The sequence below is a fragment of the Meleagris gallopavo genome, chromosome 4 (assembly GCF_000146605.3).
Source record: "Meleagris gallopavo isolate NT-WF06-2002-E0010 breed Aviagen turkey brand Nicholas breeding stock chromosome 4, Turkey_5.1, whole genome shotgun sequence".
Classification (NCBI taxonomy): domain Eukaryota; kingdom Metazoa; phylum Chordata; class Aves; order Galliformes; family Phasianidae; genus Meleagris; species Meleagris gallopavo.
Window position 1 is genome coordinate 58,871,100 of NC_015014.2, and position 24,094 is coordinate 58,895,193.

Genomic DNA, 24,094 nt, shown 5'->3' on the forward strand with positions numbered 1-24,094 from the left:
AAAAAGCAAAACCACCTATGGCAGAGATACTGGATTTAATTGGACTAGTAAAAATGTTTAGTAGTTCTTTTTTTCTTTTTAAAGACCTGTAGTAGGGCTTTTACTTTGGTTAGCATATGCCTTTAGTAAACTTTGTATATCGACTTTAGTAAGGATTTCAGTTCTAGAAAAGGAATTGTTTTGAGCTCTGCAATCCAATGAACTGATGCAGTTGCCTAATTTATTTTTGAACCTAAGTTGATACTTACATTTTGCTAAGCTGGTTCTTTTGGAACTGTGAAGTCTGAATCGCTTACCGGTGCTGCTCAAACTGGTATGTGATGTAGCTTTCCTTTTAAAGTGGTATTTGAGTTGCTGTATGGGATTCAAGTTCAGGCTGCTAGGTGATTCAGATTAGAGAGTGAATTATCAGGAAAAAAAATAAATCTATATTTAATCAAAGAAAGTAGGTTAGAACCTGCCTTTTGTAGTACTAGAAATAGTCTCCCAAATCTCTGTATGAAAGCTTTGGCCTCATTGTGGTGCTTTCCTGTTTAACGTGTGCTTTCTAGTTAACATCATTTGGATAGTCTCCTATTTGTAAATAGTCTATTTATGGAGCATACATCAGTCTTGCCTGGTTACTTCACAGAACTAGCATGACTTTGGTCTCTTGGAATTAATAATTTATTCTTCATTGCTGTTGCCTTGTTTTGGACTTTTTTTCTGATTTCAAATAGGAAGCATTTTATTTCATGCTTCCTGTTTGTGAAACCTACTTGCACAATGAAGCAAATCAAAATCTGCGGAGTGTTGCTGAAGAATTGATTAAGTAGAGGAAAAGAATCCTGTGGTTTCATCTAGGCTGAACGTTTGATCGTACGTTTTTTTTCCTACCGATTCCTGATACAGTGGTACTCATTCACCTAGTTTTGTGCTCAGTTGGTTTAACTTCATCAGTACCATTCCCACAGTTTCTTCTCTAGACTGCTTTTGATGCAGACAATTCTCTTCATACAGAGAGACTGTATACTTTATAGCAGGTATGTACTGCACAGCTATTTATTAGCTTGACCAAAAAGAACTTCACTGTTACTGGATTGTGTATGTAAATAGATCTGTTCTTTTGTGCTGATGGTTGTCTTTCCTACAGGATCATACACGGTTTGTGAACTGTGTGAGATTTTCTCCAGATGGGAACAGATTTGCTACAGCTAGTGCAGATGGCCAGGTAAAAAAAAAAAAAAGCAACTTTTTGTATTGATTAAGATCAGCAGATTCTTGTCCATATTAGAAATAGGATAGAAGAGGGAACATTCATGTTCCCACTTGTTTTATTCTCAGAAATGACTGAAGTAGACTTTGTGTCTCTGTATGAAGCTGTAACAGTGGATGTCAGTTAAATTATTTTACCCAGCTTTTTCACTGTTCTGTCTCCCTAGCTGTTACTACTTATAGATGATTTTGGCAGGTATTTATCAGACTTTTGCAATGTATGTTCTTGTTATGACCCTGAAAAGTCTGTCTGAAATAATGAACTCACAGATAGCATCCCAACTCCAGGTGGACTCCCTGCTGGTAAGGACAGGTTTAGCAACATTTCCCATAGGGAACTCCTCCTATGCAGTTCCTACATTTCCCATGTAGGAACACTCCCATGACCGCAGTATTAAGCGGCTGCCATCACATCAAGAATGAAAAATATAATGCTTCTCACAGTTCTGAATGTCAGGATCCAACATAACCAGTGGCTTACTGTGCTTATTTAGAATTGTCACTTTGCTTGTTTAGTATTTAATATTAAATGCAGGAATACTTGTAAGCATATGGAACAACACATCTTTTGAATAGACACAAGTATTCTTTTGCTACAAAGAATTTGAGTAACAATATTTTAGCTCTTCAGTATTTTTCTCCTGCTGCTGCTTTTTCCTTTAAGTGATTTGTTTGTGCACTCTTTTTAAGATTTTTATCTATGATGGGAAGACCGGGGAGAAAGTATGTGCTCTTGGTGGAGGAAAAGCTCATGATGGAGGTATTTACGCTGTAAGTATCGCCTCATTTGTACAAATGATCCGTGGTATTGCATTACGAAGTTCATGGGCTGTGAAGTCTTGCAATAATAAATGCACTCACTATCTTGTGGCATTTGCTTTTACAGATTAGTTGGAGCCCTGATAGCTGCCAATTGCTTTCTGCTTCTGGAGATAAAACTGCTAAAATTTGGGATGTTGGTGCTAATTCTGTTGTCAGTACTTTCAACATGGGATCAAATGTGTTGGATCAGCAGCTGGGTTGCTTGTGGCAGAAAGACCATTTACTGTCTCTTTCTCTCTCTGGCTATATCAATTATTTGGACAAAAACAATCCGGATAAACCTTTACGTGTCATAAAGGTAAGTGAAGCTTATATTGTTGTACCAGAATTTCTGTAATAAATGACTTGGCAAAGTTGTCTAAATGGAGTGGTATCAGCTGAAAGATGGCTTTGTTAAATTAGCATTGCCAAACAGGCAGTTTATGTGCAACTTACTGCAAGTTGCATAAATCAAAAAGTTAATATTGCATGCAGTGATACTATGCAAATACAGCTCAACTTTTAGTTTCAGTTATGGTTATCATATTTGTTTTACAGTAGTTCTTAGCATTCTTTGGATGCAAGGAATACAGAACAGATAGAAAACTACCACTGATCTCTAATTCATCCGTTGGTTGTGAACATGGTGTCTAGGGTTGCTAAGTAAGCTTTAATTTTAGGAATTAAAGAATTTGCTGACACAGCATTCTCATGGGAATTTGCATTTTTGTGTGAACTAGAAACAGATGTCCTAGATTCCTGCTATTGCTGCTGTAGTTCTTATTCTGAACGATCAAGTGGCTTTCATACGCAAAGTTTACTTTTCAGCATGGAAGTATTCTGGCCCAGCAGGCTGAGTAATAGGGATATTCACAGGGCTTATTTACTCCTTCTTAAAGGGTAGTACATGGAAAGAGCAATACTGCAGAGGTAAAATAACTTCATTGTTAATTAGTGATTTGTATTCTGGATGGCCTTGAATGCTTATAAATAAAATTATTACTTTCTAAATAACTTGTAATTCTTCTCAAATAGATTTGTTGTTGTTTATAAATGTTAAAATGAAAAATTGCTCATGAATAATTATTTTTGTGTCTTTTTCACAGGGTCATAGTAAATCAATTCAGTGTCTTACGGTGCATAAAAATGGTGGAAAGTCCTATATTTATTCTGGCAGTAACGATGGTCATATTAATATCCTTTGAATGATAAAGCCATACTTGTTCTGGTCTTAAAGTCTGAGGGAATGTATTAGGAGGGGGGAAAAAAAAGTTTGCCAAAAACCAAGAATTATCTTTATTGAACACAAGTTAACATTTTATGTCTGAAGAAATTCAACTGTCCTGTTTTAATGTTTTCTTTAAACTTTCCTGCTAAATACATGCTACATCTTCATTTCCAGTTATCACTGAGGATGTAGGAACGAGTAAATATAAATTAAACTCTTAACTTTCCACATATATGTTTAATTATACATGCTAAATATGTATTGCTGCTGCTTGCTGTTACACCTATCTGTTATCTATATTTTTAACATGTGCCGGAAGAAATCTGTTGAGGTTTCTTAGATATTCAGGACAAGGAACACAAATTCTTATTGAACCCTTTGACCCAGTAACAAACATTTGTCTAGAGTTGTTTTTCCTACCTATAGTACTTTTATTTTTTTTTTTCCTTTAAGTTCTCTCTTTAATTGGCATTCCAAATGCCACCAGGCTTTCTCACTAGTCAAGAACTCTTGAGACTCGGTTTTCAGTCCTCTTGGTTTATAAACCAAAACATTGGAAATACAGATTGATTCCTGAGGGGCATTGATTATTGATGAGACTGTGATGTGTTTAGCTAAAATACTGTTCAATATTCTGAAGCTTAAAAATAAAACTGCAGACCTTCATCCTGCATTCCACGATGCATTAAAATGGTATCACACTGGCAGGAGTCAAAAAACAAAGGATTTGTCAGCCAATCTCTATGTGAAACTGGCTATAATGGGTGTTCAGACTGGTGTTAATGTGCCTCATGAGGGGAAAGCCAATGCTGCAGGACTTCTAATTATTTGGGAAGTATTTTGTATTCTTAGACCTAATCCTAGTTGTTCCAGTGTTTACTGTTTGTCATCTAGCTCGTTACAAAACATCAGAATTTCATCTGTGAGGATAAGAGGCTTCTTAAAGCACAAGTGCAGAGTTGCCAGAGGGCGTGTGGAGTCAGTCTCCATTGTTGGAGATGCTCAAAACCAAATTAAAGGGACATTCTGCTGAGTAAAGATTTCAACCAAATCTCCAGAAGTTCCTTCCAACCTCAGTCTGATTATGTAAAACTGTTTTTAAATTCAGATATGGTTCTATATCTGCATGCAGTGGCATCTTCAAATGTTCCTTAATTCTGCTGTGTACATTATTGGGATTCTGACACTGGAGAGAACGATGGCTTTTCTGGGAAGGGCCATACAAACCAGGTTTCTAGAATGGCAGTGGATGAAATGGATCAGCTTGTCACCTGCAGTATGGATGACACTGTGCGCTATACCAACCTTAGTAAGAGGGACTACAGGTTAGTTAAACTGTTGCCTTTTATTATATTGTTACAGCCTTTTATTTTATAGCAAGTTTTGTTAACTTAAATGGTAAATAATGTTATGCTACAACTTATTCAGGTTTAAGTTACCATGGAAACTGTAGAAATGATTGCTGTACCAACCTTGCTTTTTTCTGTGACAAAGAAATGCCTCATAGACATTTCTCACTTCGTCTCATCCCTTCCACAGGCTAGATAGATATCGGTCATGTATCAGGTAGCTTGGTTGAATTGGTGGAAATGGTGTCAGTTTCTTTCTAGTTCATTAATACACAGGAATGTTGTTAATAAACATCTGGTTATTAGGAGGAGTGGAACACAACTGTTTCTTCATTAAAAATTGTAGTTGAAGCAAAAAAAAAACCCGAACTTCTTCAAAAACCTATTAAGATGACTTAGTTAAATCTGAAATCTAGACTCTAAAGCAGCTGCACTGAGTTTCATTTAGAAGGTCTGCTTCCTGATAGAGACACTGACATTCTAAACAGTAAACAGAAACCTTGTAAATAAATTAAAAAAAAAAAAAATTATGCATGTCCTTGAGGATCATTAGTAGATGATTACTTGAATAACTGATTTTAAATTAAGTACGAAATAAACTTTTTTCTTTTGTGTTTCTGCTTCTCCACCTTACCACACCTTCCTCTAGTGGCCAGGATGCTGTGAAAATGGATGTTCAACCAAAATGTTTAGCTGTGGGTCCTGGTGGTTATACTGTAGTTTTATGCATTGGACAAGTAAGTATTAATAATATTAGTATTAATATTCTGCTAAATTCTGTTGATATGTGACAGAGGGACAGTCTGACAAAATGGTGCCTGACATACAAGTGTGCATGAAACAAAGGTGGGTCATTGAATTCTTCTTTGTGGAAAAATGGTCCATTTACATTTGTTGATGCTTGCTGAATGCTGATGGAGACCAAACAGTGGATTGCGAGTGCAGTGATGCACATGGTGAGTGGTACACTTCAGCAGTGGTGACAGCAGTGTGAAAGACAAGCTACGTTCTGGACCACCGTACAGATTTTGACAAGAGCAGCGTGCAGGCTGCTTTTCATTGATGGTGAAAATGCGTAGTTAGTGATGGTGACTATATTGAAAAATAGTATTCTATAGCTGAGAATTTGCTCTATCAAGTAGTGTTATTGTGCTGTTTGTATCTGCTACAGTTTCCTTGGAAATAAATAGGCATTACTTTTGCAGTGATTTATGTAGAGCTGCACTGCACTATTAGCTTGCTGCTAATTTGATCCTGTATCCCCTCCTTTAATAGTGAAGCAGGCAGGCATTAAGTATTGCTAAAAATACTGCTCTTTCCATGTTTCTTTTGTATTCTGACCAAATGAGGTAAAGCTGAATGCAGTAGAGCATGCCCTGTGCTCCCTAATGTAGAGCACTTACGTACTCCAGTACAGCAGATTAGTTAGTCACCATGCATAGGCATATTTTCCTTTTTTTTTTTTTTAAAGGAGATGTTCCCTCAGGATTAGGGCATGGTAAGCTTCTGAGCGGTCAGAGCAAATCTGATGACTAAGCAACATGACTTAATCATAGTTGTGTATTAGGCTCTTGGAAGAAGGAGCTGAGCTTCTGGTTTTCTACTTGCAGATTGTCTTGATGAAAGATAAGAAAAAATGTTTTGCAATTGATGACCTTGGCTATGAGCCAGAAGCTGTGGCTGTTCACCCTGGAGGAGGTTCAGTAGCAGTGGGAGGAACGGTAAGGTTGTACTTCTTAAAGCTATACTTTGAACACTTGCACTAGTAACAGAAGCATTTAACAATAGTACATCTGTTCTACTGAGATGATGACAGCTCTAACAGGAGCAGTATTGTAGTAAGTAAGCTATGAGTAATTGGTACTCCTGGGCTTTCATTCCCCGTTTCTCCCACCATTGTGACCAATGTCTTTTTTCATATTTTTCTCCTCTGTTCACTGTCTTTAATTTGTTTTTATCCAGTGTAAACTTAAAGTAGACAAATCTTTGTTGCTGTATCCTAGACTTAGTGGAGTGTCGCCAGTATAAACGACAGGTTCTTTAGATTATTTCTCAGTAGTTCTCAATGTAAGCAGTACCAGATGGAACTGATGAAAATGTTCCAGAAGCTCGGCAAGCCTTCCTGTTTCTACTGTACAGTGGTTTTTGTATTTTTTTTTGTACCTCCCCTATTACTTTTATCTTACAGGATGGGAATGTCCGTTTGTACTCAATCCAAGGAACCTCATTGAAAAGCGATGATAAGACTTTGGAAGCTAAAGGTCCTGTTACTGACCTGGCATATTCTCACGATGGTGCCTTTCTTGCAGTTTGTGATGCAAACAAAGTTGTCACTGTCTTTAGTGTCCCTGATGGCTATGCGGTAAGAAATACTGCATCAGGTTTTTTATTTGTTTATAGAAATTGACTGGCATCTCATGTCTAAATCTGTTGTGGTAGAATATGTGGCTGATGGGCTTTAATTGCTAAATAATTTGTGTATTTGTTCCTTTGACTGTTTTCATGGCATCTTGGAATAGCTTTCCACCATAGCTTATGTTAAGCCTCTAGACTGTAAGAATAGGTGAAGAAAATGTAGAGCATAGATTGGCTACCAGAAAAATGCTGAAATTCTATCTAATGTCAAACATTTAGATAAATGGGGTGAGGGAGAGGATCAGGTTTCCACAGGATAGAGTAATTAGGTACAAAATATTACAAAATATACAGATACCTTATTTGGATCAGCTGAATCAATAGCATGAGGTTTTTTAAAAGAAAAGTAAACAAATTACATGCTTGTCAGTTAGAGAATGTGTGCATTTTTGTAAAATGGAGATGAATGCAGGCTTGGTTTGATAAGAATTCTGTAGTGTATGATAAAAATGAAGTAAATACAGCAGACTTGGCAATATAATACTGCTGGCTCTCTGATAAGGACTAAGCAATTAAAAGGGATACAGTAAAGCAGGGAACCTTGTCCCATTCTTCAATCTACTGTCCTTCAACCAAGAGCCAAGTACGGGCCAACTTCTGCTTTTCATCCGAGCAGCCAATATGTGAATCAGCCTTTAAAGTCATAAGATTTTACTGAAACTATACAGTAGAGAAAAAACAGTATTGCAGAAAAACATTTTGTTTTCTAAATAAAAATGAAAAGAATTACACTTTTGAAAAATGTGAAGTTATTTTAAAGCTGTTTAAACAAGAAGTGACTTGCTGTATGTGCACTTTGTAAATCTACATGTAATAGAGTCTTTGCATTGTCTAAGAACTGTATTCTATTTACCTGATTAGAGTTTAATTAGATGGCATAAAATGAAGTCAGCACTTGATTTAGGACATCCATTTATACCTCCAATACACATTAAAATTATCATTGTTTTGTGATTCTGTGCATTAAATGCTGGTAGATTTCTGAAGTGGCTTAAAGCTATAACACTATCATTAATTACTTTAAAACAGGAACATAATGTTTTTTATGGACATCATGCAAAAATTGTTTGTATTGCCTGGTCACCAGACAATGAACATTTTGCTTCTGGAGGCATGGATATGATGGTATATGTTTGGACTGTAAGTGATCCTGAGACCAGAGTCAAGATACCAGGTATGTTTGCTTCAAAATCTTTATGAAAGTTGCTAGTCTGTCTTAAAATCCGATTCCGTGCTTCTTTTCTAAAACTAAGACTGGAAGCAAGCACGTTGCTGTATATGTTCCCAAACTGACTTAGCTTTCACGTTAATCTCTTTTATCTAGCTAAAACAGCCAGCTATAAGTTATGTTCTGTTAGGTTTTATTATGTAGTCACTTATAAAATATAGTGCTAGTATTGAATCACTTTCAGAATAGTGCTGAAATTTTGCCAACCTCACCTTCCTAATTATTTTCTGATATTTTGCACTGCCATACAGATGCTCACAGACTACATCATGTAAGCGGCTTGGCGTGGTTGGATGAACATACTCTGGTAACAACATCCCATGATGCTTCTGTCAAAGAATGGTCTATTTCCTACAATTGAAATAAGCTGTTTCTTTGGAAGGACCTAATCAGGGACTAGAACTACTGCAGTGGAACATAGCATTTCTCTTAAAGAATCTGTATTGGCCTCTGGGTCTGCTATCATATCCTCATATCTTTACAGGGTGTTCATATCTGTAATTAAATGTACTTTGAAAGCTTTAGCCAGTAACAGTTTGCACATGAAAAGCACTTAAATTATGTCTGGAGCTTAACCTTTGTGCTGAACATTCCAGAGGCAACAGCCTAGCAAGTTGGCGTGAAAGATTCAAACTCAATCACTCATTCTTTTCTAACCAAGAAACGTGAGACTGTACAGCATGAGAGAAATACTTCTCATTTTTTCTAATTACAGAACATTTCTGTACTAACGGTCATAGTAAGAATATTTAGTTGTGATCTGAAACCAATCAAGCTGTGTGCAGCTACTGTATATTGCTTTGCTTCTCTGTACTGCACCAAACTGTTGCCTCAGATTTTTTCCTCCAGATAACAAAATGGGGTACATACATAATAAACTTTTTATGTATTTCATGTCAAAGCTTTTTGATTTATTTTAGGATGAAAGTGTGGGGTTTTGGTGTACTTACTGTTGTGGGTATAATGTTTACGGATAATTGTTGTGGCAATTTCTTGCTTCGGAAACACATTTGTTACTTTCATGGATTAAGGATGTCTGATCATTTCAATGTCAGAAAAAAATAATTGTTTCAAATATTAAAGATATTTTCTGTTTGAAGGAGGAGAAGCATGTTATTGTTTTAAAAATGCAGTACTTCTACCCCCTTTTTTAAAAGTACAGGAATTAAACTAAGTGAAGCATTGTTACGACTTGAAGTGCTTTTTGAGGAGATAGCATTTGCTGAGTAAGGTCCGTGCATCTGCATGTACAGAACAGTTGCATGTAAGCCATTATCTAATGCAAATACAGATCATGCTCATGTGTTCTTAATCTACACTCTACAACACATTTAAGTGAAAAGTTGAAAAAATCCAACCAGGTTGGAGGATATTGGTGCAAAGCAGTGGGGAAACTTGTTACCGTCTCTGATGGCCAAAAGTTGGTGGTGGTGTCCAGAAAACTTTGAAAGACTTGGATGGTTCTTTTTGTTGCTTTTTCTTTAAACAAAAACTTTTCTCTGCTTAAGTCTTCATTGCCACCACCTCTCCAGTCATGTTTGGTTTTTATTAAGCTTTCCTTTCTGTATGGATTTGTGTTGTTTTTCTTACCAATCATATTTCTAATGACACTAATTATACAGCAAATAAAACACTTTTGCTGCTGCTTATACTGTGGACCATTGCTCAATTGCTGAAAAAAATTGACTATCAAAAATGTTGTAATGAAACAGTTTTCAAAAGGAACTGATTTAAGATCCAAACAATTTGTCAGGCCACTGTCTTGTTCTGCTATTGCTTATTGTGCTGTTCCTTGTGTGCTTCATACGTTGTTCCCCAAATCTCATCTGGAAGCATTGCTACTGAATCTGCTCAGTGGATTCCTTCAGTAATTCAATCTCTGTCATACAGGTAATGTTGAAAGCAAAGAAAGTTATGTAGGTATTTATGGATAAACTACAGATTTCAGTGACAATTTCTTTTGTTTTTGTAAGGAATGATTCTGCTAGTGAAATGGTTGTGGGGTATTCAGGATTCTTGTTTGGGTTTTTTTGTGGGGATTTTTTTCTTGAGGGGAATGAGTGTTTCCTCAAGTCCCGTACCACTTCAGTTATGTTCTTGGCTGTACACAATGTCTGCAAAACGGTGTGTAGGATGTGGTGTTTTCTGATTCCTGAAAGACTCTGTAGTCATAAATTGTATTACTGCCCATGCTGAACACCTGTTAAACTTGAAACCCTGTGTTACGATTCGTTTGGATGCCTGCCCGAGGGGGGTGGTTGCTTGTGCCTCAGCTTCCATTGGATTTGCTTGTTGGCACATGATTTCAGTTTCTAAATCCTTACAGGCTAACATGGTCTTTGTAGTTGGAAGCAAATCTGACTATACAACTGCTTCTGCTGGACCAAATGTCAGAGCACAGGCTCTTTTTTTGGCCTAGAGTAAGTTAGGTCACAAATGTTGGATTACTTCTGTTTGTCCCAAACTGAACAACTAATGTCTCAAGTTAAACATAAAGGTCAAGAAACAGTGATGGGGTGTGAGCACCCAGCTACAGCATGACATACTTTCTAATTTCAATTCCACACACGTATATGCGTGCACAAAAAGTTGAGATTTATTTAACTGGGCTTTCCATTGCTAACTTGTCAGATATGTCATTTTTTTGTTGTTGTCACAATAAAGAGAACAAATACTGGGTGATTATTTGGTTGTATAAAGCAAATTCACTTTTCTTCCAGAGAAAGTGCTGATCATAGTTGGTGGAAATAAAGCTTTCTCTGTCATCTTAAGCTATGAAATGCATGCGTAGTAACTGAAGCCGTTAGCTTGAATGGACAAACTGTCGTCGTTTCAGCCGCATGTTTTCTTTTTTCCCATTCTTGTTCTCTGAGGGTCCCATTCTGCCTTTGTTGGCTGATGGCAGGATGCTCTGGAGGCAAACTGTCAGCTCCTTGATCACTACTGCAAGAAACACAAGAATAGTGTGGATTGGACTGTCAAGAGGTTCTGCTTTCTATGAGCCCTAATCTATTTCTTTTGACAGTAGTGCACCGATGGTAATGACCTCAAAAGGAAATATGTGAGATATGTACATCTTACTTGACAAGTATGAAACTGGGAATGCAGTGAGAAGAAGGGGGAGGAGGAGGGAAGGGAGAACAAAACAAACACCGTAGGTGTTACTATATTAAAATACTTTGGTGTTTTTATGCTAGTTTAAGCCCTGACCAAAACATCATTCCTCAAGCCCATGGGAGAATAAAGGTTTCTGTTTGTCCTTTTAAACTGTAGCTGACAATTACCTGAAAGCAGTTTTCACTTTGCTGTGATTGTCAGCTTGCCTGCTTTACTGTGAAAATGCAGCTTAATTAGGCCAGAGATAGATTTAGAGAGTTAATGTGACCAGTAATTCCTCACGAGGCTGTATTGCGTGGATTCCCCTTCCCACTTTTAACTTTGTGATTTAATCCTGTTTGCCTGTTCCATTTCTGTTTCTCTGGTACAGAACATTGGCCTTCCAAGAAGCTGATCTATACTCAGCCAGAAACTAACAGCAGCTGTTCTGTGGAGTATCATCAGCAAATCCCAAATAACATCTTCAGTTGGTAATGGGTAAATAAAGAGGTAAAGGACATTGCAAATAATTGGGACATGGAAGTGTTTGTAGAAAGTTGGGCACGTTGTGATGAAAATTGAGTGTAGACTTGCATCAGATGGTGTCTGATCATCTTCTATATGCTTTTGGTTTTGAACATTAAAACCTATTCTCAGAGTGAGGGTAACTGCCTGAAAATTTTTCTTAATTGAAGCCATGGAGTCCTTTAGCCTGGAACTGAATTTTTGAAGCTCTGTTCCTAAGCAGAGAATCTTAAGAATTTTTCCTACTCCATGTCAGTATGTCACTCCAGGTACTGCTTCAGAGTTGCTGCACAAACATGGATTTGCTGATTGAATCTTTTCCTAATTATCAATTTAGCCATGGCTATCTCTGCTATGAAAGTGTGCTGTGGAGAAAAAGGTCCCTTCCTTATGCCCAAGAGCTTAAATGGCTGGAGTGAGAATGAACGCCAGGTTCTTGATTATGCAGGAAATGCTCACTCTAAAAGAGCAAAGCTCCTTGGAGAGGCTTGAACATTAAGCTAATCAGTGGAAGAATAAATGACGTGTATCTTGCATGCCATTGGAAGTTCACTTGAAATTTGTGCTGACAGGAATTAAATCAGTTACATCTATTAATAGAAATGTTCATGAAAATGGCACCGAAGGTCCTTTGTTCCTCCATGTTGTCTAATCTCACATATGAAGTGGGGCAGTAAACAGTACTGGATCAGGTCAGATGTTCTGGTTTAGTTTTGTTTTCCCAGCCAAAATATTAAAATTTTTAATATTTTAAAATATTAGATGGATGGAGTTCATGTGATCTTGAGTTATCTGCTCTAGTCAAACTTTTCCTGATCCTCAACCTGAAACTCCCAAGTTGTATTATGTGCTTACTGTCTCTTGCTGTGTTTTCTGCTGTTAGCAAGAGGAGGCTATGTTGCTTCAGTATTGCTCTCTGGAATACTTTGTTACCTGCTGACAAAATCAGTTGGATTTTGAGCTTTTCGCTACTCCCTGACCCCAGTGATCCATGCTTCCAGCTCACAGGTCTCTCTTTTTAAGTGGGATTGCAGAGAGGAGGTGTCTGAATGGGGATATACTGCATTTACATCTGATGGTGAAATGTGCAGCAATCAAGTGTGATTTGCCAATGGCAAGTCTGTGTAGACTATTCTTTTGTTCTGTAAATATTTAGGATTGAATTTTAAAAGAACGCTCTTCCTGGGGGGGGCCGTGGTTACAAACTAGCCACTAGTTCCCTGGATCTTCCTTTCCTTCAAAGTAGCAGCAGTTTGATGGATACATCAGCTTTTTTCCAATTATCTGGGCCTTCCCAGGGAAACGTGTTTTGGTGGGTTTGTTTGGCTTTTCCCCCCATGAATGATAAATAACTCCATAATTTTATCAGCCAACTGCTCATCTTTTGGTGAGTCACATCACAGTGCTATGGACTTGAATCCATCCAGTTTTTAGGTGGTCCCTAGCATGATCTCCCCCCCACCCTGCAGAAGAAATTGGTGTGTGCAAATCACATTGGCCTGGGAGCAGACCTGTCTGAAAAACAAGGAAAAAAAAAATCTGAGCTTTTTCTACTTCATATGGTGCAAGATTATTTTCCCTCTCACTTTTCCTTGAAAAATTCAAAAGCTAAAGTTAAGGTGTGCTTTTATACGTGTATCTGAAGCATTATTGAATTTATCTATTAAAGACAGGAGAAGCTTTGTTAATTTTTATGTCCTAGTTACATTGCAGTAAGTATACAGAGTTTGTAAAGTATGCCTCGCTTTTGTTCTGAATTTACAATCCTCTTGTAGAGCTCACATTCACATTCCCTGTGTACAGTCTAATAAGAGGGAGAGAGGTACTAAATGAAAGCCAGGATTATCTGTTTTCTTCTCCTGTTCTATAGGTTAGTTGGCTACTATGTATATGGCTTATGTAGTCATGAACATCTACAGTAGGGTTTTTTTTACTGTGAATTCTGATCAACCAAAACGCACTGTGGGCAAGCAGTCCTGAAATAACAAGCTGATTAGTTCTGATTTCCCCTAAAGAAAGATAAAAGTTGTAAAGTAGGGCTTATCCCTGACACCAAAAAGGAATTTCCTCGTGGATACCCAGAAATGCTTGTCATTCCAGATTGCCTGGTCTGCATGATTTACAGCAAGTCTGTTCCACGTGAACGGTTGAGCCACCTGTATTTAACAACCCCTGAAAACATGGTTTATCAACCTCATTCAGGCTGTTGTCAGAGGGTCTGACTATCTGAGAGCTGCTCATTGTGTCAGCTGGATCTCAGTGCTCAACTGTGGATTTGCTGTACTTCATAAATCTCGTGTAGCATTACACGGGGATGGGAGAGGTGTCCTCAGAGTAACAGTACTTAGAAGCACTCATAGTGCAAATTTCAACAGAGTCTGTGCCATGATTCACATGATCACAAGACAGAAGTGATTTTGGGGTTGGTATAGTGAACCTTTGTTTCCTATACCTTGTTTATATGCAGCCTATTGCCTCTGTATGGCTCATACAACAGTGAATTGGCTTAGTGTGCAGTGTTTCCTCTGAAGGTCTCACACACAGCACACTGAGCGGCCAGGGGGCAGTGTTGGGTTGCTGCTGCTCTGCAAAGCTCTCAGCATCAGTCAGTGATGATGGTGGTGACTGCACCGGGGTATTACCTGAAAGTGGTTTTAGAATGGGGAAGTGGTGTGGAGCAGCAGCTGCCTGCAAATGAATTGGTGTGAGGTGCTAAGAGACAGTCTTCCTACAGATTTCTCAACAGCATTTATATGGAGCTGGGGAGGGACACTTTCTGCTGAGTATTTTTTATAATCTTCATAGAGAATCTGCTTCTAAGAGGTTAAAAACATCTTCAGTGCACTCAGCACAGTAAGCCATGCTTCAGCTTGCAACCACAGAGATATCTGCATCATAGAAAAAGGTAAAATCAAAGCATTAAGGTAAGGAAGGGGTTAAGGTACACACAATCTTGATTGTACGTGTACTTGGCACTTTCTAGATTTGCACATAAAACCAAAAATTATAGGAAAAATAAAATTAATGAAAATAATGATCATAAATGCTAAATAAAAATGCTGTGTTAGTAGTTACATCTGTGCAAGTAGTAGCTATTGTGTTCTAAGAGGTGTGATTTAGTCCTCAGAGGTGCCCTGTTGCAAAAGGGAATTAAATTTATTATTATTAAAAGTCATAAAGGGTCAAATAACTTTTTGATAGTTAACTTTGGCAGTGTGGTGTGTGTACTCCCTAAACTGCTCAAGTTAATCCTGATAGCGTCCAGAGCAGAGGCTCTTGCTGTGTCAGCCCTCTCCCAGGAATGACATGCCAGAAGGATAGGTGCAGTGACTGCTTAGGACATGGCTCCAGCACCAGGTGGCAGAGCAGCACTAGCAACTGCATTTCCTATTTCTGCTTTTCCACTTGTTTTCAGCTAATCATGATATCCCAACTGAAACTTTACAGTTACTTCTGTTTTGAAAATTTACTTATCGCTGACTGAAATCACACATGAGAATAAGGACAGTTGACACCTCCGGATAAAACATAGCACACATTCCTGTTATGTTTGTGTGCACTGCACCCAGCTTTTTGCTGTTGCCATTCACTTGTACAGGGCTATCAATGGGCAGGGTACCATAGAAGCTGTTGTTATGCCTAACTGGGAAGAGCTCTCTTTGACAAGGAGGCAGTAGTCCTCCATGTAACATCAGCACATCAGCAGAGAAGGTCCTTTCTGTTAGGAATTCTGGAGAACAATACAAAAACTCCTAAAGAGGCTGTAACTTAAGGAGGCAAAACCTGCTTAAGAGATGAAAAAGGTAGATAGTAACAGACGTATGAACTCTTAAGTTATACTATATTTATATGGTATTTATTTGTTTAATGGCATGTCTGTTACAGTATTGTCTTATGCAGGCAGAGAAAGCGATGCCAGATCAAATTAGAATCAAAGAGAAGGTGAGGCAGTATGGGGGAGAGGAGTGCTGGGAGAAGCAAACAAGGAAGGTGATGGGAGGAGTTGGATGCATGGAGCTTTAGCACTTACCGCTGTAAGGACTAAGCAGTACTAAGAGAGCCAGTGAGGTGATATCAATTAAGAGGAAGCTGTAAGTAGTGATGCTTCCTATAGTAACTTTGATACTGAAACAAAATATCAATCAATAAGGCTGTTTGTCAGGGGACATGATTGTCTGTGACTTACCAAGACAATCAGTTATCGTCTGCAGAACTTGATTTATTGATATCTAAATTATAGAATCAGTGAGACTGGAAGTAAAATCTACAGTATGAAACAAGGCAGAAAAATCAATTGTACAAGGAACTGGAGCTTCCTTCTCTCTCTCCACAGAGAGCTACTGACTTTACCCTGATAACTGTGAATGCACAGAAAATGTCACAGCTGGGCTGTGTAGCAGTCAATGTCCAGCTGAGCCAACAAAGGTACGAGTCTGATAGGAAAGAAAGGTCTTTCAAGGTGGATAGATTACAGTCCTGGGCACAGCAAAATGGGTGTGATTTGGTTTTGTGGGCAGCCTGCTGCAGGTGTGACTGGCTCGGTTGTGCTGCAGAGCAGTAGTGGTGTGGGTAGGGTCCCAAGGACAGGAATGTGCTACAAGCAGCTTGCTCCAAGGCCACTAACCCAGAAAAGAATCCCTGAACTGACTCAGGTCTCATGACAGCATAGCTGTCTCCAGGCTACTTGAAGAAACAAATATGCTAGAAAAACTGTGGAACACAACATTCCTGCCACATGAGAGGTGGCTAACAACATTGAGGTATGCACTGTGCTTGTCGAATGTTGAACTACCATTCAACCATTCTTATTCTCTTTCTTACAGATGGTCAGAACCACCAAAGAAGAGGAAGCGCTTCCATACAATAGTCTCTGTAGGTAATTCAGTTGCTTCACCCATTTACATGTAGCATTTCTGACAGGGAAGTAGAGAGATTGATAGGTATTGATAATTCCAGCCACTATCTCACCATCTTACCAGAACAGTTTATTGTACTCTAAGAATACATAGACCTACAGGATATCTTTGGCTGGAGGTCACCTCTCCGAATTGTAGTCTCTGGGTCTTCACCACTCTTCCTATGTCTTATCAAGGACCCTTCACACTAGAGCTTATGACTCTAGGAAATCTCTTGTTTGTTCATCTCTGAAAGTGTTCAGGAGGACCCCTGTAGGAATTCCAGGGTGCCTAAAAGAAAATGAGACCATGGTCTACAATGGATATGAAGAAACTCAGTTGAGTTGTTGCCAAGGTGAAGTTCAAGAAAGCAAGTATAAGTGCTGTGCTGGATTGTATAGCTGTTTGACTTGTGGGTCTAGTGGGAATGAGGCTCAGTGTCGTGGAGGTTGGCTGGACAGGGGGAGAGAACTTCAGCGATGTGCCCTGTCAACCCCTTGGCACCTTGGGACATGCTGAAAGTGTGCGAATGGGCTGGGAGTTTCCCCAGGAGTACTGGCAACTGCAGAGTGTTCACCTGGGGGCAAATCAATTATAGAGTAATTAAGGCTGAAAAAGATCTTTAAAATCATCTAGTCCAATGATCGAATACCCTTCCTTTGCGAGTAGTGTTCTTTTAAGGAAGAAGCTTGTTTACAGTTTCGAGTCACATTCCTGTCGTGGGGATTGAAGTACGGGTTTGTATGATCTGAACATCTGTTACCTAATGCTTCTGCTTTTACAGAAAAAAGAATGGTAACCTGGGGGGCCTGTATCAACAACAAGCGTCTGTTCCCACTACCTCAGCTCTTGAAAGTCTTGAGGTTTTTTCACTAAATTCTTCTCAGCAGTACTCCTGCAGAGGTAGACATCATGGCTTATCCATAATGGACAAGCAGATGAAAAATAACAATTAGCAGTAATTAGTAAGTAGCAGTAACCCTGCAGTTCAACTAGACTTGGCAAATGAGCCTAGTCCTGACCCAGATTCTGCGATCTACAGTGGCATCTTCAGTTCCTTCCCAGCCATGCAACCATGCTCTGGCTTCTTCAGGATGTTCTTAGAATTTGTTTTGATCAGGTTTCCATTGCCAACAATGTTAATAACCTACTACCTTTTTCTGCGCCCCAGCCACATCTTGACTTTTGATTAGTGCATCTTTGTAGATGATCATTCTAAGATCTGTTGTCCAGACTGAAAAATCAGTCCTCTGCTTCTCAAGTTTCTTACCAGGTAAATGCCTGTTTTATCTCTCATTCAGAACTGCTGGATGTCTAAGTGGCTGCTTTCATTCTTTATGCTCTACCAAGAACATGGAAATACTACCTGACTTTGGAAATTTACTTAATTTAAACAGTTCAGGTCATTGTATCTCTTTCTGGTTCCTTGGAGTAGCATCTGAATGGCCTGACCAAAGGCTAAATGGCCTGACTTCTATAAGGTGGAGGATGAACAGCACAGATTATTGATTTCTATTCCAAAGATCAAGAACTGCTGCTACAGTTGTAAAAGGAGTGGCTTTTGAGTGATTATTTACAGAATGGTGAGTTTGTTTTCCCAGGTATCTTTCAGTTCAAGCTAGTCTATCATCTTGACATTAAATGAATGTAAATATTAACCTCTGGGATGCTTACATTGTACAGTAAGCAACAATGCTGCAATACTTGGTTTTAAGATATCACATTCCAGTTGTTCACCAAAATGAATAAGTTCTGCCAAGTATTTTTAACTTTGTGGATATTTTTAAGGAAAAAAAAGGACATTTGGACAATGGGAACTGAAGTGTCAAAGATAACATCTAGGAGTGTTTTTTAAATGGTGCCAGATTCTGATAAGTATAATAGATACTTTTCTTGGATGAATACACCTATTTGGTTTGGCACCAGGTTATAAAATTCATATTAAATTGTTACACTTTAGATTATTAGATCATGACAGGAGCACAAGAAGTGGCATGTGAATACTTCCAGGAGAAATTAATATATAAGTCACAATTGTCCTAATTCAACTCATTGTGGTTTAATGTCTCCATAGAAACTAGACTACTAAAGGGATAAACTAAGTTAAATTTTGATTACTCTTTCAGGCAGATGTCAGTAGGATGAAGTTCTTGGATTGGAAAATCCTTCTCCACAATGACCTAGGCAATCCCTGCATTAATAACTATGCACTTTACTGGTTTGTATACTGTAATACTGTAATAGAACTTGGTTTTAAATCTGAATTCTGTACCTAAAGATTTATTTCCTCTGTTTTTGTATGGATTTTTCCATTATTGATTAATACATAATCTACTAAATATCCAAGCTTTTCATGACCAACAGGATGCTGGTACAGTATACATTACTGAAAGTATGTAGAACTGGTTAGCGCTATTATTCATCCATTTAACTTGTTTTGCTTTATTGTCTGGCTTGTTCCTTATGATTACTTGCCTTTCCAATAAGGAAAAGGACCCCCAGGATGTGCCAGCTACCACATTATAAGTATTTTTAGGGGTTTCCTTTTAGATACACGTTGACAATGCACCCAGCTCCCATTTGCAACACAAAGGATCTGACTTCTTGTGGTGCAGGAGGAGCCTAGAGGTATTCAACACCAATATATTTTTGTGCTGACTCACATAAACTTGTCTCAGGAGCACAGCAGGGCTGGTACTTTGCCAGTGTTATGCTTTGCCAAAACCGTGTTCTGCGTAGTACAAGTGGCCATTCATCAAGTGCATCTGATAATTTCCTTATGATTTAGTCAGATTTATCATATTATAAAAGAGATTATTTTCTTAGAGTGCCGTAAGTGGAACAATTTCCTTTTCCTACTCAACATAATCACATGATTTTCTTGTCTCTTTTGTAATCCATCATGTTATACCTAAGGTTAACATCTACATCGTATATGGCAATAGATGTTATGAGAAAACTGAATTTGATTTTATACTATTACTACCATATCCATCACAGTGCTGTCTTACCATTTCTTAAAAAAGAAGTACTATGGTTTCTTTTCTTAGTCAAGAAAAGGATTTTTCTGTCATTTATTACTGAAAAGATTGTATGGTGTCATGCTAAAATAATTGCTGCAGGAATAATTCAGGCCACAATTCTGTGGGCTGTAGTTTGCTTCAAAGTGATCTCCAGTGAGACTGCTCCCTGGGTGGCATATCTCACTGAAGTTAAGGTCAGAAGGAACTACTGGGTCATCAAATTTAGCCTGATGAATATCAAAGGCATTTAAATTTCACTCAGTAAATTCTTACTAGTTACAGATTAAGTTTTCAGGTCATGAAACTACACCATTGTTTGGTGCTTAACAGAGACTGACCCCACCCTCTAACCTCAGCAGAAATGCTGTTTCTTGCTCTCACGGGGTCCAACAAACCTTGAAGTCATAGCCTGTATGGCTGCATGCATACTGCTAAGTAAAGGAGGCCCAACTGCACACTACAAGACAAAACGGCCAAGCGGAACAGATTGGTCAGGGCTACACCGAGTAGTGCTTGGATTTGCACCTCTCGAGCATCATTTTCTGGGCTTTAAAGACAAAATGTTGAGTTGAAAGTGTCTGACATAACGTGAGTGCTGTGTTGCAACCCATCGGGGACAGAGTTTGATTGCATTACATGACCTGGGTGTGCTGCATGCCATCAGGAGTCACCTGAGGGGGCAAAGTCTGCTCGGATAAAGTTGAAGGGGTCATGGAGGGTGGAGGAAGCAAACCTGACACTCTTTTATCCACAGTACCTATTGGGTGTGTTCCTCACACCCTGCTGCCTCCCTGACTAGGCCTACTTCTTGCCTCATAGTGGGCTAACTGGCACAGACCAAAGCCATGCCACAGACTGACAGTCACCATGGTGCTCTCGGTTACAGCATATCCCTGTGTTATTTACCAGCATTATAACAGTGCAAAGCAGCAGTTCTGATTTAGGGAGAATATTACTCTAACTCGCATTACACACCAGAGCGTAAATAGGACCAAGAGCCCCAGATCAGTACGGAGGCTGGCATGTTTCTTCATGCTGGACTTACAAACCAATGAAGTAAAGGATCTGGCTGGATATAGAATCCCTTGGGGTGCCAGAAAAAGCCAATTTTGGTCAAGTTATACTGACATTAAAAAATAACAGTAAATGAATTTGATCATTGAACAAGTAAAAATGTAAAGGTAGTGTTTTATTTACGTTTTTTTTTTCTCAGGTCCTTTGCACTGGCTTGATTTTTTTTGCACGCTTTTTTTTTTAAGTTTGTCTACCATGTAACACAAAATTACATGACAAGGTGCAATGTTTTTGTAACAGGATACCTCATTACTTCAGCAATCAAAACAAATTTTAAATAGCATACTTGTCCCTTTTATAACTTCATAATCATCTCTTTGGAAGAGCCAATCTGATTTTTGTCTTCCCCTAACCAAACTGTTTGAGTGTCTTTGAGTAAGGACCAGTCTTGAGAATCTGGTTCCATGTTAGAATCCAAACAGAATATTTGTCTATGTTATATTTTAATGAACATAATTTAAATAATATTTCATACTTTTGTGTGGATAGCAATTTTGGAAATAGGGGCTAAATCTGAAATGGTCTCGATTTGTCTTCCTGAATTTACCAGTTCCTTGAAATGCAAACTGTGAACAGCCTTTTGAGACTGTTGGTAATACAGTCTGCCGTACTGTTTACTCTTTTGTGTGTGTGTGTGTGTGTGTGTGTTAAAGGATGTACTTGGACAGTGTTCTTGTATTCCTCAAGTTATATTCAATTCCAGTTTGATTCATGCTAGCATGAAACTTGTGTAACCAAATCAAAGCTATGAACTAGCAACAAGTGAATAGACATTAATCTTTGCATAACTAACTAGGGTGCTGCCTCTAGTCATAGTTATTCATTAAAAAATGAGGGATTTTTCCCTGGGAAAACTATGGTACTATAAATTTCTTCCTAGTCTTTTCATGTGCTCAAGGATTTTGTGATAGATTTCAGTCCACTTTGCCCATGATTTCTCACCACAATCCTTGAATACCAGAAAAGCAGAATCAGGGTATCTCTTCCCCTCTGTAGCTCAGTTGCTAGCCAGGGCAGTTCACTGGTACCTGTTGCTCCACTCACTCCAGAAGGAATGAGCCTGCCCTCATCATGAGTCCAGGTATCCTGTATCTTGTACGTTAATGCATTTCTAAATAGCTATTTGGAGTCCTGCTGTCAGTATTACAAACACAGTTTGTGCAGCCCTTAAGATAAACTGTCATCAAAAGATAACAAAAAACCAGAAAGTGACTCCCTCAGGCAAACCAGACTCCTTGTCTGTGCATGCTGTTTGTTTTTCACTTGTTTCAAAGGTATACAGTTGGAGTACAATTTTAAGTTTAATGAGCAGCAACAGAAATTCAAAAACCAGAAAGCTACGGCATCTTTATGTAACCACAGCATGGCAATGTTAAGACAAGTATTGAGACAAAAGATTTGGCGGCAGTGTTAAACCAGGCTATGGGTTGAAAAGGTTTGTTTGTTTTCCAATCAGAGATACTCTGCATGTAGGTCAAGAGAGCACTTCCTACACTTCACCCATCTCAATTCCAGTATCATGACCCTCAGCTGTAAGGTCCTCCTAACAAGAATAGCTAGTTAAATAAAAGACATGATAGTAAGATCTACAATTTTGAAAACTTGAACTTCTTTATTAGAATAATTACGACTCTTGCATGCTTTTAAGTGTATCAATGTAACATTTGTCCTTGTTGTCATGATCAATCCAAGACTGTTTCAAATAAGTTGCATGACAAGATCCACAAGTTTGGAACAAGCTACTTCATTACTTCTGCAATCAAATCACATCCATTATTGCATTTTGGTTCAAAAATTAGCTTTTCTTTAATCTAGATGAAACTGAGGAATATCTATTTCACTTCCTGTTTTCCTTTTAAAAGAAAATTAGCAAAAATCAGAACAAATTTTAAGCCTTTTAAACAGCCAATCTATGCACCAAACACACCAATCTACTTAAAAGAGAAATCACTGTAGCATGACTCAGAAATGTGACAGTTGGGCCCACATAAATTCTTTGTTGTTAGGAAACTCTCATTAAATATAATGAGTTTTAAAAGTTCACTTGAGGTAAAATGCAGGGTTATGAATGTTCCGGCTATTTTGAAATCTGCATGTAGAAGAAGAATGCTGCACTCCTCATATCTTACAGCCAATCTGCCCAAAGTGACGCAGTGTCAAACATAGGTGATTGAAGTTGCAAAAAAAGGAGGATAGCCATCCTGGATCAGTGCCTCCTAAAAGTGGAGAAGCAGGCCCATAGGCTGTCTGGTATGCTTTGGCCATATAGAAGTATCCAAGGGGCCATTAGTGCAATATAGACTGTGTAACTGTTTTGTCCTGTTGTGTTCTCTCTCACAGAGATTGCACTGGGACACTCCACAAGAAGTCTGTTCTAAAATTTAAACTTGAAATTTAAGAATGAAAAAAGTCCTTCATCTAGAAAGAAGTACATAGTAATTAACAGCAGACAGAAAGCCAAGCTGAACATTCAAACTTGCAAAAGTGAAGATAATATTTCCTTGTGGAGCTCAGTTTTAGGGCACTTCACAAAGAGAAGAGTAAGGAAGCCCTACTGTATGGTATCTGATGTGAGGATAGAATTATTCTTTAATAATGATTCAACGAGGTTTTCACTGGAAGACTGTACGTATGAGTGACATGATCTAGTGGGCGTGGTGGTGATGAGCTGATGGTTGGACTAGATGATCTCAGTGATCTTTTCCAACCTTAATGATTTCGTGATTCAATACATGACACATTGAATTAATGTATTCCTAGCTTCACTACCCATTTTTCTAGCCAGCAGCACTAAGTTTTGAGGTCTTGTGATTGAATCTGGCCAGGCACTACTGTGGAAATTGCCAACCAGCATTATTGCTCCTCTGCTTGAGTGGTTTGTCTGTCACAGCTGCCATCAAATGGAAGAAATGTTCCTCATTTGGTGCATTTGGAGAGAAAATGTTGCACTTGATGTGGAATGTGGACGGCCCTATATTAACATGTTAATATGCTATTCTTTGTCTTCTTTTAACATTGCTTTTAATATTTCAAGGGTAGTTTTCATTTAATATGAATTAGGACATAGCGAATCATGAAAACAACTATAAGTGAACTGATTAAAATTTCACCTTGCTGTGGAGCAAGATTTGAACACAGCACAAGGTTTTCATTTCATGTTCACACACAGACAAATCAGATTTTAAGCTTTAGCCTTTTTTTTTTTT

General features: G+C 38.4%; 1 protein-coding gene across 1 annotated transcript; it reads left to right on the forward strand.

Annotated features, from left to right (window-relative positions):
• Window positions 1-1,114: 1,114 nt before the first annotated feature.
• WDR1 (WD repeat domain 1) lies at window positions 1,115-10,952 on the forward strand (the record flags this gene model as incomplete). The annotated part of the gene is made up of 10 exons (XM_010710439.3): window positions 1,115-1,210; window positions 1,945-2,025; window positions 2,141-2,374; window positions 3,162-3,249; window positions 4,452-4,608; window positions 5,282-5,369; window positions 6,243-6,353; window positions 6,821-6,994; window positions 8,077-8,221; window positions 8,527-10,952. Coding segments are annotated over 10 exons (1,284 nt in total), but the record flags the coding sequence as incomplete, so codon positions are not given.
• Window positions 10,953-24,094: the final 13,142 nt, after the last annotated feature.